The sequence below is a fragment of the Mandrillus leucophaeus genome, unplaced genomic scaffold, assembly GCF_000951045.1.
Source record: "Mandrillus leucophaeus isolate KB7577 unplaced genomic scaffold, Mleu.le_1.0 Scaffold694, whole genome shotgun sequence".
Classification (NCBI taxonomy): Eukaryota; Metazoa; Chordata; class Mammalia; order Primates; family Cercopithecidae; genus Mandrillus; species Mandrillus leucophaeus.
Genome location: NW_012107519.1, coordinates 1237203 through 1251049, shown reverse-complemented (window position 1 = coordinate 1251049; position 13847 = coordinate 1237203). Strand labels below are relative to the sequence as shown.

Genomic DNA, 13847 nt, shown 5'->3' with positions numbered 1-13847 from the left:
CTTCCCTCCTAGGAAACACAAAATTACAAAAGCGCCCTCCTACAATTCCCGTGGGAGACAGTGCTACCTAGGCGGCTATGAGGAGCTAAGGCTGACTCAACAGCCTCCTTCCCAGGGGCAAGGCCAAAGAAAGGCGACCCTGCATGGCTAACCAGGCCCCAGCGGCGCCAGAAGGTTAACGACCCTCCTTGCCCTGTTGTTTATGAAGGCCAAGAGCCTCCACTACTTCGCGGGCCAGCTGACGGAAGTGCGTCACTCCACCCTGCGGGGGATGCCGGGAGTTGTAGTCAAGTGACTGCTACTCTTGCACCTCGAGTCATCTTTTTTAAAACAAGAAAAACACCTCTGCATTCTGAAAAAGATCGCTTTATTCCCAACATGTGTAATAGTTCCTCCATTTTCCAATCAACTAAGTGAACTCTCTCAGCGCTCAAGCGGAAGACCGGACTACAAGTCCCGGCATGCTCTGCAGGGTCCCCGGGCGCCCGGCCACCGTCGTAGGTGCGGGCCGCATGAATGGAGCACCGGGCGTAAGGCAAAGCCTGGCACCGTCCGCGCGGCCGGTATCTGCTCCCGGAGCGTGAGTGCGGGGTGTGGGGCGTGCGCGTGCACGCTCAGAGGGGGCGCAAGGCGAGCGCGCCGGGCAGTTGCGGGCGCGTGGCTGCGGAGGTTGGCGGCGGTGCCGCGCGCCCGACGGGCCGGTGGTTGCGGGGCCACCCGCCTCGACCCGGGCTGCGGGCAGCCGTGGCGGCCGCCGGGGACCGCAAGGGGCGGAGGAAAGGAGGGGGCCGGTCCCGGTACGCAGAGGAGCAGCAGACCATGCCCCGAGACAACATGGCCTCCCTGATCCAACGGATCGCCCGCCAGGCTTGCCTCACCTTCCGGGACAGCGGGGGCGGTCGCGGCGCTTCCGATCGCGGCGCGGCTTCTGGCCCGGAGGCGCCGATGCCGCCGGGCTTCCCGGAGAACCTGAGCAAGCTGAAGAGCCTTCTGACCCAGGTCCGCGCCGAGGACTTGAACATCGCCCCGCGCAAGGCCACACTACAGCCACTGCCGCCCAACCTGCCGCCAGTCACCTACATGCACATCTACGAGACGGACGGCTTCAGTCTGGGCGTGTTCCTGCTCAAGAGCGGCACGTCCATCCCGCTGCACGACCACCCGGGCATGCATGGCATGCTCAAGGTGCTATACGGCACCGTGCGCATCAGCTGTATGGACAAGCTGGACGCGGGCGGCGGGCAACGGCCGCGGGCCTTGCCGCCCGAGCAGCAGTTTGAGCCGCCGCTGCAGCCCCGGGAGCGAGAAGCAGTGCGGCCGGGCGTGCTGCGTTCGCGGGCCGAGTACACCGAGGCCAGTGGCCCCTGCATCCTGACACCGCACCGGGACAACCTGCACCAGATCGACGCCGTGGAAGGGCCTGCCGCCTTCCTGGACATCCTGGCCCCGCCCTACGACCCCGACGACGGCCGGGACTGCCACTATTACCGGGTGCTGGAGCCGGTCAGGCCCAAGGAGGCCTCCAGCTTGGCCTGTGACCTGCCCCGAGAGGTGTGGCTCCTGGAGACCCCACAGGCCGATGACTTCTGGTGCGAGGGAGAACCCTATCCAGGTCCCAAGGTCTTCCCTTGAAGCCACCGGCGCCCAGGAGCAGTGGGCCGAAGACGTGCCCTACCCTACCACAAGGGCTGTGTCTCTCTCTACCCCCGAGCCTGGGCGTTGGATCTACTGGAATGAGCAGCAGCCGCTTCCTCGGCAGCCTTGGGAAGCACGGGCGACTGGACAGCAGCCGCCGGGCACGGTTATGGGGGCGGAGTGGGCGGGGAGGCTAGATTGTTTCCTGGTACCGTCACTGCCACTGGGGCTTTGATTTGGAGGAATGGGGCAGGGGACTATCTGAAGCGCTTCCATCCTAAAGCCATAATGAAAGTATCTTCCTCTCTTCCCCATTCTATACAAAATACTAAGTGGTTTTCTTCCTCCCACTCCCCACCCCTTAGGTAAATAGGGTTTATTTTCCACTCATGCCCTTATGCCCTTTTTTTCTTACAGTTTTAACTTATTGACTGTGCATGACCCAGTGGTTTGAATTGTTTTTAGTTCAAGTCATTGGTAAAAACTAGGTTTAAAGAGATGAGCTACTGTTTAAAGTGAGCTGGCCTGCCTAATTAATTCCTTGTGAAAATTAAATGATTTTTTCAGTTTGGGGATCACTCTCACAACATAACTATGCATGTAGAGGACAAGATTTATTTTCTTTCCTCCCTGTGCCCAGTAGCCACATCTGGTTTACTCAGGCAGCATCTACTAAGAAATTCAGCACCTGCATAATCTCTGTGACATGGTCACTTAGAGCTTATCTTCCCTGTGAATCTCCAGATCTGTGAGTTGAGCAGATTTCATGTTGCAGATTCACCTTTAATGCAAAGACTGTATTATCCTCACATGACTTTTTTTCTTGTCTTACTGTACCTTAAAAGGTGATAGAGTAATTCTATATTTTCTAACGGGAAGATTCAAAGGAGCTGAATGTGTTATGCTTCCAAACAACTGAATGTAAAACACTCCTAGCCAGCTGTTGTATTCCCTATCTTTATTTACTTCCAATATTTTACTGTAAAAGTAGGGAGAAATATTATGTTGATAGCTGTTTCACATTCTCTCAGGAACTCTAATGTTCCCGACTCGGGTATTTCCAGCTGTGTTGCTGGCAGTGTTGTCTCAACCCTCTCCCTAAAACGACTGAGCGCTGGGTTCATCTAATGTGATTTTCTGTAGGACGAGATAGAAGGCACAGAAGATCACAGCTAAAGAATTGAGAATTAACTAGACTGCTAGCCATTTTAGGGCACCAAAACTTGGAATTAAACACTTCCCACTTCCCACTCCCAAACCCTGAAATGAACAGTCTTGCTATCTGTGACTAGTTTTATTTTTGTGCGTTTAATAGTCTGAGCAGTCTCACCTTGTTTACAGATGTATTGACACCATTTGCTTCAGGCCATGAAGCACTGTTTCTCCCTTTTTACTATTTATAAGATTCCTTTTTTCACAAAACTTTTAATAAAAACAAATTGTAGAAATAAACACATTAAAATTTGCCCAGCTGTCGTCTAAGCCCTCTTGATTGACTTGCCCAAGTGGCAATAGAGTTCTAATATCTATAATAAAGGGAGATTTGCTATTGTTGGTGGAATGTTGACCCGGTATGTAGAGAAAGAGTATGTGCCTTTGGCTCTTTATACACACAGAGACCCAGGGTGAGGGAGTATTTGTTCCCAGTTTTTAAGATAGTATAAAAAAGCAAATACTTGGTGAGTGATTTAAAAATAAAACCAAAACAAAACACAGAAAGATATTGCACAGGACATGCCACTTTATTATAAAACCTGACACAGGCATAGTACCAAGTATTTCCTCCAGGGTTGTTAAAATTGTTTTATTGTAGCTCCACATTCTGATGTTGTTTAAAATGCCTTTGGGGGCAGTTCGAAGCAGTTCTTCATGCCACTTGGTTTGAAAATAAAATTCTAGATATGCAAATGATTTTCTTAGAAAACTTCACAAAATAAAAGGTGGTTTTTTTTTTCCATAGCACGGTAATGAATGAGGTTATCAATCATATACTTTTTTGGATTATATTGTAGCAAAAAGTTGATTAGCTTACAAAGATTATTAATAGCAATGTATGTGTTATAATACAACCTAGAGTACATTCACCTACAAAAACTCATGCTGGCTGTAGGATAGTAATAAAGGAAGAATTATGACTTCATTATGAAAAAAAAAAAAGTTTTAAAGTTTTCAGTTACAAGCAAATTGGAAGAAAATACCTAAGGTGCTTTCAAAAGAGTAACTGAAATTTTTGCAGGCCAAAACAGCAATATGATATCTCAGATTCAGTTCAATAAGAACAGTAAAACTTTTGGTTCACTAATAAATTCTGAGTAAATTAGTGGTGAAGACAAAATGTAACTTGTTTTAGTGAGCCACTAAGGAAAGAATATGCTTATTACAAAGACAGTGTGGTGCAGAAAGTATGTTGCACCTGTGCGCATAAACTGTTCGTCATGACTGACTTGATATGTTGCTATTGTGTTTCTATATACTCCCTCCAATATAGATAATTTTTAATAACAACTGTGGGATAAAAGTTATCTTCCCCTAGGAAAGACTAATGAGCACAATGATACTAATCACTTTTGTAGTGAATAATAAATGCAATAATTGCCTCATGGGTGAGAAATTGTCTGTCTAAATGCTTCTGAAGCTTTTAAAGTATCTGGTTCTGTCAGTGGCCAGTTATATCAATGCAGAGTATTGTGTACCTACTTAGCTATTTTATGAGAATTGATTTTTACTAAGCCTGATTTGAATGGATTGCATTTACACCAACTGCTATTTATTAATGAAAGTGATAGCCTGCTTTTTAAATAATATGTGTTTTGTCAACAGGAGAGGGTTTTCTGAGCTTTTAACACTAGTAACCCTGAACTTCTCCCAAAATCCACACCTTTTATTCCCCCTTTTCGTTGTCTCCTTGTAGGTGCCTCAGTCCTGGCATCTCGGGAGGACTCTGCCATTACTCATCTGTTACTGATTCTGAATCTTGTGCTCTAGCTCTCCAGCCCGGTGAAGAAGCAATATATCTTTAATTCAGGGCTTGCCTATTGCTTTCCAATTCTAACCTGAGAGCAGTGCTACTTCTGTAATTGCAGGTCTAAATAACTTAAACGTATATACAGAAGCCAATCACTGATCGCTTCCATTGCAATGAGGCATCTGCTGTCAAAGAAGGAAACCATTTGTCAAGTCCCTTATAGATATTGAATCTTCAAACCCAAATCTGGGGATGTTTGCATTTCTGGATTAAAATCAGTATACCTGTAATGCCAGCACTTTGGGAGGCTGAGGCGAGCAGATCACCTGAGGTCAGGAGTTTGAGACCAGCCTGGCCAACATGGCAAAACCCCATCTCTACTAAAAGTGCAAAAATTAGTCAGGCATGGTAGTGGGCACCTGTAATCCCAGTTACCTAGAAGGCTGAGGCAGGAGAATCTCTTGAACCTGGGAGGTGGAGGTTGTGGTTAGCCGAGATCGTGCCACTGCACTCCAGCCTGGGCGACAAGAGCGGGGCTGCATGTCAAAAAAAGAAAAACAAAATCAGTGTACTTATGGAAAATGAAGACATGTTTCAAATTGTTTAGAGATAATTCTTACTTGATTATTGCAAGACAGGGAAAAGCTTGCCTGCTCTGGTGTCCACAGTTTGATTACCATTAAAGGTTCACAATGTATACTGTAAGATTATGTACTAAAAGCTAGTGGCCTTCTGCAGATTTTAAAGCCCAAGTAATATACACTTAAAAATAGTTTATTTCCTTGAGAGTGAGCTTTGAAACAGCATGAGGGAAAACACATCTGAAGCTAATGTCTAATCGGACTATTTTGCTATAACAGAAAAAAGCTTACTTTGTATTTAACCTAAGGAAAATAAGATAGTACTATACAAGAAAACAAAAATACTTTCATTCTGGAAGAAAAGAGTTTCAGGACTTACTTTCTTTTTTGTTCTCCTGTAGAATTTGTTTAGTTTTAGCTTCTGCTGGCAGCATTTTTGGGACTTTTTAATGCTGACCGCTCTTCCCCCCACTCTCCATACACACACACACAAAAGTGGTATTAAATGGTTAAAATGTCACTGCAGCCATTTTTAACATACACGAAACAATTTGCCTTAATCTTATTAGCAGCTGGGATAATCAAATTAAATAGCCTTTTTTGTGAACACTTGTAAGCCTTATGTAGGTATAATCAACTCATTTTTAATATGAATTGAACTATCTCAAAAGCACTATGAATCTTTAAGAAATTATTCTCCAGAAGTGTATATACAAGATTAGAAGAAGACATTTTTCTGTGCTTTATTTCTTGAGTAATGTAAAAAATGAGACATGTGCAAGAAGCACCCTGAATATTTTAAGTAGAGAGCAAAATCGGATTAAAGATACTGACCTTACATATTGAAATCTACTAGTAAAAGCCACAAGGTTGGCTCTGAGAAAACGCTGAGGTGTGGTGTTCCTTATGGTATGTGTGTTAATGCTACCTCACCAAGCTCACGTCAGGGTGAAAGTGATTATGTAACCAATTTTGCTGTCATCAAAATATCTTCTTTTTTATTTTTGAGATGACTTTTGAGTCTACTGCTTTGTAAGTAATTGTTTAGATTATCTTGATTGAAGATCCTCTAAAATTAGAATTTGGCAAGACAAATATATCTTACAAAATTTGGGTATACTATATTTTAATATAATGAAATCTTGGTAGGAAGGAAGTATTCTTTTAAATCATGTAATTATCAAAATGTAGCATTGTCTGATACTTACTAAAGTTGGACAAGCAAGGATGATACTATGCCAACAAGCTGGGAAATAGGAACTAATGGGAAAACACCAGTCACTAGAAAAATCTGAAACAAGTTCGGAAACCTCTTGTTTCATAGTAGAATAGGGGGATTCTACATCCTTGAAATAGGGATGGAGAAGAGATATAGAAGAAAGGCATTCATTCCCTCCACAAATCGGATCTCAAATTCTAGTGCTGGTAAGGGCAAACGGTGGTTTCCAGAGTAGCTGTAACCATCTGCTGTTCTGAAATACAGGTTGAGCCTGAGGGAGTCTTGACAGTACTGAAGGGCAAATAGACAAAGGGATTTTCAGATGTCAGCTAAACAGTGGACGCTGCTGCAACATGTTACATTTGTGTAAGGATCCAGAGGTGGGTGAATGTAAATGATATTTAGGCCCAGATTTTACAGTAAATATGATAACTTCACAAAGGCATCATCTGTTTACTTGTGGCTAAATTAACTATTTTTTGGTGAATTTATATTTTAAAGCCACTACAAAAGACTTGCAGTAAAACGAACCCTACAGTATATTCTTTGCAAACCCTTATCCAGTACCATGGAGGACTATATTGGCCTATTTAGTTTAGATCATCTTTGAGATTTTCTTGAGGCATCTATATCTAATGAGCTGAGTATTTTGATGGTCACTTCTAGACCCACCAAACCTTTGGCAGATCAATGATCCTTTCAGATAGGGGTAATCAGTTGGGAAGTGAAGGCTGGAGAGAAATGAGTCCTGGGGTAATTCCTTTGGCAACCCATTCATGCTGTCATCAGCAGCGTCTGGGAGCATTTTCGATCTGAAGAGATGATAGCGCTTTTCAAAAAGTTTTCTGTGGTCATGAGACTAATCCTGGAAGCTGAAAGTCATTTCCAGCTTGACCACGCCACCACACTTTCCACAAAGCCACATCTCGTCTGAGTTCCAGACCCTGGTCAGGGTTCTGAAAGCGGTTGCAAATGTGTAGTCTCCGAGTGGGCACTTGTTTGTAAGTATTTATTTTCCGGAGCCCACTCAGGAGCGGAGAGAAGCTATAGGCTGTTAGAGACAACGGAACAATGAGTCAAAACAACGCCTCCCCACTTTTACACTAATGCATGGGGGAAATCCCCAGAACACTAGTGTTTGATTATGAATGGAGCCTGCTTTGGGGTTGGTATCCAGAGGCTAGCAAAGAAGACCTGGAGACGATGGTTTGGTCAAAGCATTTTCACTGGTGCTTAGTGCTGTTTTTAAAAAATACTGCCACAGCGACTGAATGACTGTTTAATTCCCACCCAGTAAGTATTTCAGAAATGATTTCTGCAACAAAAATATTGTTGAAAAGTATTTATTTACACTATAGTCACAAACCATCCATTATCTGAACTTCAGTTAGTGGTTTTGCATTAGAATAGATTTATTTTTTCACAACTATTAAGAGCTAATGACCAAACAAATCAGCTCCAGTAACATTATGTACATTCTTATCTGAAATTTGACTACAAAGGTAACACTTTTAAGTCACAAAACAAAGCATACAAAAATATACTTTCTAAAAAAAATTCCAAATATTAATAGGCAGAAATATACAGCCATACTAAACCCAGGGAGTGATTTTTCTTTCCATAAGGCAACCCATTTACATGCAGACCCTGTAACATTGTCTACATCACACAAGGCACCAAGGACACTTCCAACACAATTGCATGCATCCTAGTTTCAGAGAATATATGTACATCCCCCTTAAATAAGTTAACCTCTGACTCATTTCAAGAGATCATAAATGCTTTACATTTTTTCCCAAAGATTCAGAATTGTAGAGAACAGTGTACATCAAAAATACACGAAATCTGAGTGGATATACACTGAAAAAATAGTCTACATTTCTCAACTCGAAAAGGAGCAGATATTGCTATGTCCCTCCCATCACATTGCACTTCTGTTCTCTGAGTTTATAATACATATTGCTTCAAGGGTTGAGACAACTAGATATGCTCTGATTCGCCATTCTAGGGCCACAGAGTGCGGCATAAAGGCCATACTTCACTCACTGTACAACATGCCCTAAATCAGTCCCAAGCCATAAAGTGCACATCAGTTTTGCTTGTCTTTTTGCTGTTCCCGCTTGAAGGGATCAGCGTCTCCCAACCTATTGTAGAAAATGTCTTAGATCAACTCTGACATCCAGGGTCAAAAACCTGTGATGGGTCAAAATAAGGGGAAGTAGGGGAGCAAAACCTAGTCAAACAACCCTTTAAAGCAGGGTCAGACCTCAGCCCTCTTGGCCAGGGGTCCCCCACCACCCCCTTCTGAGCCTCCCCTTTGCCTTGGGTTGATAGTCAACTCACCTAAGAGAGACTAGAATGGGCTAAATTCTAGGAAGGAACTGCTTCTAGGTGGAAAGGGTGCAGTGCTAGCTCCACCAAAGCCCTTTGCCCAACAAAGGGAGGGAGGGACAGGGAAGGGTGGTAGTGTTTGTTGTGCAGCTCCAGTGGACAAAGGGCCTCCGGGACCTTTGGGAACTGGTGTGTCAGCCCGAGTCTCATCTCAAGGTGTCCGGGTCCGAGAGGAGCAAGGGGCGAGCGGCCCTCCACCAAGAGTGCTGCTGCTGCTGCTGCACAGGGTGCCCCCAGGCTGCACGCCCCCAGAGCAGGAGGCTGTAGAGGGGGCTGGCACTGAGGCAGAGGGGGCACTGCTTTTCCGCTCTTTCTGTCTCAGGTGGATCTTGGTGTGGCGCTTCCTCTCATCACTCCGGGCAAACTTTCGGCCACAGTAGTCACAGGCGAAGGGCTTCTCACCGGTGTGGGTGCGGATGTGGGTGGTGAGGTGGTCACTGCGGCTGAAGTTGCGCATGCAGATCCGACACTGGAAGGGCTTATGCCCAGTGTGGATTCGGATGTGCCGTGTCAGCTCGTCGGAGCGGGAGAACCGCCGGTCGCAGCCTTCTGCTGGGCACGGGTAGGGCCTCTCGTGCACTGGTGTCTTGCTAGGTCTGTTGGGGTACTTGCGAGGCCTCAGAATGGGCCGCAGTGGCAGGTGATGTGGGTTATAGGCGGCGGCGGCCGCGGCGGCGGCTGCTGCTGAGCTGCTACCAGGCAGTCGGGGTCCCTCGCTGCCTCCACTGGCCCCTGGTCCGGTCACCCCAGTACTGGGGCCCCCCAGGGTAAAGTTACGGATGGTAGAGAGTGGAGTGAGTGGAGGGGGCACCCGCAGGGTGTCCAGGGGGCAGGGAAAGGGCTTACGGTCTGGGCCAGCTGTACCATGTAGGTCTCTCTGGCACTGAGATGGAAAGAATCCAGGATAGTCTGGGATCATTGGGAAGAGACCTGGGTCCGTGGCTGGCTTGGGGGACGGATAGGAAGGAGGTGGTGGGTAGGCCAGAGAGGAAGAAGTGGAGGTGGTGGCTGCTGACAGGAACGCAGAAGGGTCCTGGTAGAGGTCTCCTGCACAGCCAGAATAAGGAGGAGGAGGCGGTGGTGGAGAGTACAGGTGGTCCAGGTCAGGCTGGGTCTGGGACATGGTGCACACACCCAGGGGTCCTGTGGCCAGTGGGTTGGGGGAGGCAGAGGTGACGCTGGATGAGGCTGTGGTCGAAGCTGGGGAAGTGACCCCTTGCAAGATGCCTGCACTCACAATATTGATGATGCCTTCTGGGTAGCAGCTGGCACCAGGGTACTGAGGGTCAATGGAGAACTTGCCCATGTAAGTGAAGGTCTGGTTTCTAGGTGCAGAGACGGGAGCAAAGCTGCTGGGATATGGGAGATCCAACGACCTCTTCTCTCCAGTCATGTCAATGTTGATCATGCCATCTGGGGAGGGAAAAGGCAGAATGGAGGTGGAACAATGAAAATACAGCCAGGATTCCCTTCTCACCCCGGCTCACATAGGTCCATTCCCAAGGCCCAGAGTCTCAGCACTGTAGAGCTGGGGCAAAGTCCAAAAGGTAGGGAAATTGAGACCCACAGACAGTAAGAAGAGGCCAGCCCAACTGTGGCAACCCATTGACAGTATGGAACTCAAGAACTACCTCCAAAAAAGCAGAATGAGCTTTTCCCAACTTCCCTCCACCCCCAGCCATCTGCAGCTCTAGTCCCCAATAAAAAACACCCAATAATAGCAACAACAATATTTTAAAAGGCCCCATCTGCCCGGAGCTTCTCTCCCTCTTTTTTGCCTGGGGGTTCCACGGCTGAGGCACCAGGACAAACACCACCCAAGAATCGACCTAGTGCCGTGATGCTGCCAAACCGAGAGGAGAGCCCGAGAAGCGGGTGGGTGACTTCCCGGCTGCTCCCCATCCCCAGCGCCTTGTGCCTTTCTCTCCCTCCCTCTCCCGCTGCGCTTCAGCTGAGGGCTGCTGGAGGGAATGGGGGCTGTAGAGGAAGGAGTCCGTAGGTTTCCCTGCCCTCCCAATCTTCTCCGCCTTTCCCGACAGCCGCGCGTCCCCGCCTCAGCTCAAGGCCAGTGGCCCGGCTTCGAGGAAGGTGCGGGGGCCGCGAGAGACGACTTCCACGGCATCGCCAAGGAAACCGGCGTCGCCGGTGCCCCCGCGGGCCTCCCTCAGCAGTCCGGGGGCTGCTTCCCGCCGTTGCTCGCCCTCCTCCACCACCCACTCCCTGCCTCCGCCGGCCAGAGCCCCCGCCTTGCTAACCCCCTCAACTTCGCGGGCGGTGCGCAGGTGGGGGAGCGCCTCCAGGCCGCAAGAAGGGAGCGCTCCGAGATTTTCCCGGGGTCGGCTCTGCCCAGGAGGGAGCTACCGACGATTTCCCCTGGCGCTTCTCCGCCGCTGGGCTCTCCAGGCGCGCAGCTCTCCCCGGGAGCCCCGAACTTTACCGTCACTTTGCCCCTGCCCCGGGAGAGGGGAGGTCGAAGTGCTACCGGCCAGAGGGCCTGCGCAAGCCTCGAAGCCTGAAGGGACGCCTCTTCCACCCCCATCACTGCGCTCGCCCGGGGCTGGGCGCGCCGGGGCGCACGCACGCCGGTTTGCTGGCGACCTGGCGCATCTGCCCGCGCGCCCTGGTCCCTGCTGCCGCAGGTTCCTCCTACACCCACTTCCAGTCTTCAAAGCCAGTGCAATCAGCACCGTCCACCTGGAGCCCCAATCCTCTCCTGCGATTCCCGCACACCCACTGCACCCCACCCACCACCTCCGGGCCGCGCAGGTCCCGGCCTGCGAAGACACGCGGCTTACCTCCAGCCACTCCGTTCATCTGGTCAAAGGGGCCTCCCAGTTCGGCATTGGGAAAGATGGTCACCGACGTGGCGGCGAGGTCCTCCACCGGGTAGATGTTGTCAGACAGCTGGTGCACAAAACCACTGAGAGTTACTGGGATTTTGTCTACGGCCTTGGCGGTCATCATTTGCTCCTCGCACAACCTGGAGACCCAACTCCCTCGCTACCTGGAGTGTCAGAAAAGCCGTTTTGGAGAGGGGTTGGACTGAGCCTGGGATGGTATCTCCTTTTGCCCTCCACACTTAAAAACAACCACCACACACACCAAAAAAAAAAAAAAAAAAAAAAAAATCAACAGAAATAAAAGTAGCAAACAAGTTGCTGTTTTTTAAGAAATAAGAAAAATGGCTATTTGCCACTGACTCTCTCCTGTCTGTGTTCCGGCTGCTGGGAAGCCAGGAGTTGCTGGTGTAGTGTTATTATAACAGTCAGTGTGTCCCCTCGCCGAGCTATTAATCAATTGCTCCTTGCTCAGTTAGACGGAAAGTGTTGCTCTAAGTATTTATGGGCAGGTCTTCAATACCCGTGACGTCGCTGCCCATATATGGACTGAGGAACAGGGCTGGGCCAGGCGGCTTTTGCCGTCACATGGCTGATTTGCATACACGGGCTCGGCCGCGCGGACTCCGCCGGGCTCGCGACTCCCAGCTCGCAGCCGGCGGGGATCCGCGGGGGTCCCGGGCACGCGGCCCTAGCTGCAGCCTGGGTCCGGGGCACAGGGATCGCGGGAGAGAGGGCGCGCCATGGACCCAGCCGCAGCCACAGCGGGAGAGCGAGCGGCTCCGGGCTGCGGCTCAGCCTCCCGGGGCGGGGAGGAATTCCGGTTCTCTGGGACTTTCCAAAAAAGGCGAAGATCCGGTGCCGGCGGCTCCGCCTCCCTAGCCCTTGTTTGGGAGCCATTCCGGAAAATTAAACTTCGGAAAGAAACCGAGCTGAGCCGAGACACTACAGTCAAACCCCTACTCACTTTCTTGGCAGCTCAAAACCGCAAGCAAAAGGAGGCAGCGAAGAAAAAAAAAGCTACATGCATTCACGGAAGCTGACTGCTTTTTTCTGAATTACTTGGTGGAAAGAAGTGGCTGGTGATAAGAGTGAATGCGTATTGCTTTTTTGGAAAGTCTGTTCTATTTATACAGGAGCGAAAACGGAACAGGTTTGGGTTGTTTGTTTGTTTAAGTATTTTGGGCACCTTGGGACTGGGAGGGTAAACCCTAGGAGGAGCAGAATTACTGTGGGGAGCTTCGAGAGAAATCCTCAGCCGGAGACACCCTCCTTCCTCTGCCCGCGCGCTCCCCGCCCCCCTTCAGCTGCTGCGCGGAGCGGGCGCCCTTCCCGGCGCGTCTGGGCGGTCGGCTGCGTGGGGGCGTCCAGATGGAAGCTTGGACACTCACCCTGCCCCTCCACACACACATACACACACACACTCGCTCCACTTCCGCTACACACTCCCGCCCCCGCTGCCCTCTTCACACACCCGCTCACACACCTTACACTACACACCTCCCTGTTGACTGCGCCCGCGCGCCCGCGTTGCCAGCAGTGTCCCGGCGGCAGAGCGGGCTCCGGGCTCGCGGGACAGGAGGCTCTGTGAAGACACTGTCTTAGCCTTCACTACCTGTCCCGGCAGCCACAGATTCCTCCTGACCCCCATGGCCCACTATCCAGGGCCGCGCCCTGCCCGCACCCGAGCCAGAATACACGTACTAGAATAAATATTTTCTCTCCCTCCCCAAAAAACACCTTGGTGAGCCCAGCGCGGTCCTCAGTGACGGCCGAAAGCATCTCTAATCACTTTCAAGACGCCATCCCCATCCCCCAACCCACTCGTTTTACTTTGCGAGACCCCGGTAGAAACCCTTCTGTTTAGTTCCCAAAGCAATTTTTAAAAACTTTTCCAAAGTCCAAATAGCAGCAGGTTCTGGCATGCTGGGCGCAAAGCTTCCACCAGTGAGCCCCAGCTCGCATAGGTAACCGGGCCTGGCCGGGGCCCCACAGGAGGCTGGTCCTGGGTGCCCAAGTCCAGCGCACCGCCGCCTGCATGGCTCATTCATGGTCGTTTGTGCAGGTTGCGAACTGCCCCAGAGCCCTTTCCCGCTCCAAAGCCGTGGAGGCCAGGGATAATGCGCAGGGTCAGCCTCGCGGGCCTGTCCTGTTCCTTTTTCACCCCCGGCCCGGAGCGGCCCTAGCCTAGTGCGGGCCGGGGCAGGCGGGAGCCACTG

The 13847-nt window shown here is 49.9% G+C and overlaps 2 protein-coding genes across 4 annotated transcripts; one reads left to right on the top strand and one right to left on the bottom strand.

The window, feature by feature from the left end:
- Positions 1-304: 304 nt before the first annotated feature.
- On the top strand, positions 305-4242 carry ADO (2-aminoethanethiol (cysteamine) dioxygenase). Its single transcript, XM_011964341.1, has one exon. The coding sequence runs from the start codon at positions 820-822 to the stop codon at positions 1630-1632; it is 813 nt and encodes a 270-aa protein (XP_011819731.1). The 5' UTR covers positions 305-819; the 3' UTR covers positions 1633-4242.
- A 3485-nt stretch (positions 4243-7727) lies between these two features.
- Positions 7728-12119, bottom strand: EGR2 (early growth response 2). 3 transcript variants are annotated; one of them, XM_011964340.1, is made up of 3 exons: positions 11796-12105; positions 11587-11695; positions 7728-10204 (listed from the first exon to the last, which is right to left on the bottom strand). In XM_011964340.1, exons 2-3 carry the CDS (start codon positions 11603-11605, stop codon positions 8943-8945), a joined length of 1281 nt encoding a protein of 426 aa, XP_011819730.1. In that variant the 5' UTR covers positions 11606-11695; positions 11796-12105; the 3' UTR covers positions 7728-8942. The 3 variants fall into 3 exon arrangements, with proteins under 3 accessions (XP_011819730.1, XP_011819729.1, XP_011819728.1); XM_011964339.1 differs by having other exon boundaries at positions 11587-11795; positions 11992-12105; XM_011964338.1 differs by having other exon boundaries at positions 11587-12119.
- Positions 12120-13847: the final 1728 nt, after the last annotated feature.

Excerpts from the sequence above, each read along its gene's own strand:
- ADO (XM_011964341.1), top strand. The coding sequence starts at position 820 with ATGCCCCGAGACAACATGGCCTCCCTGATCCAACGGATCGCCCGCCAG.
- EGR2 (XM_011964338.1), bottom strand. The coding sequence starts at position 11,755 with ATGATGACCGCCAAGGCCGTAGACAAAATCCCAGTAACTCTCAGTGGT. Across the intron at positions 10,205-11,586 it reads GATGAACGGAGTGGCTGGAG|ATGGCATGATCAACATTGAC; the intron begins GTAAGCCGCGTG and ends TTCCCTCCCCAG.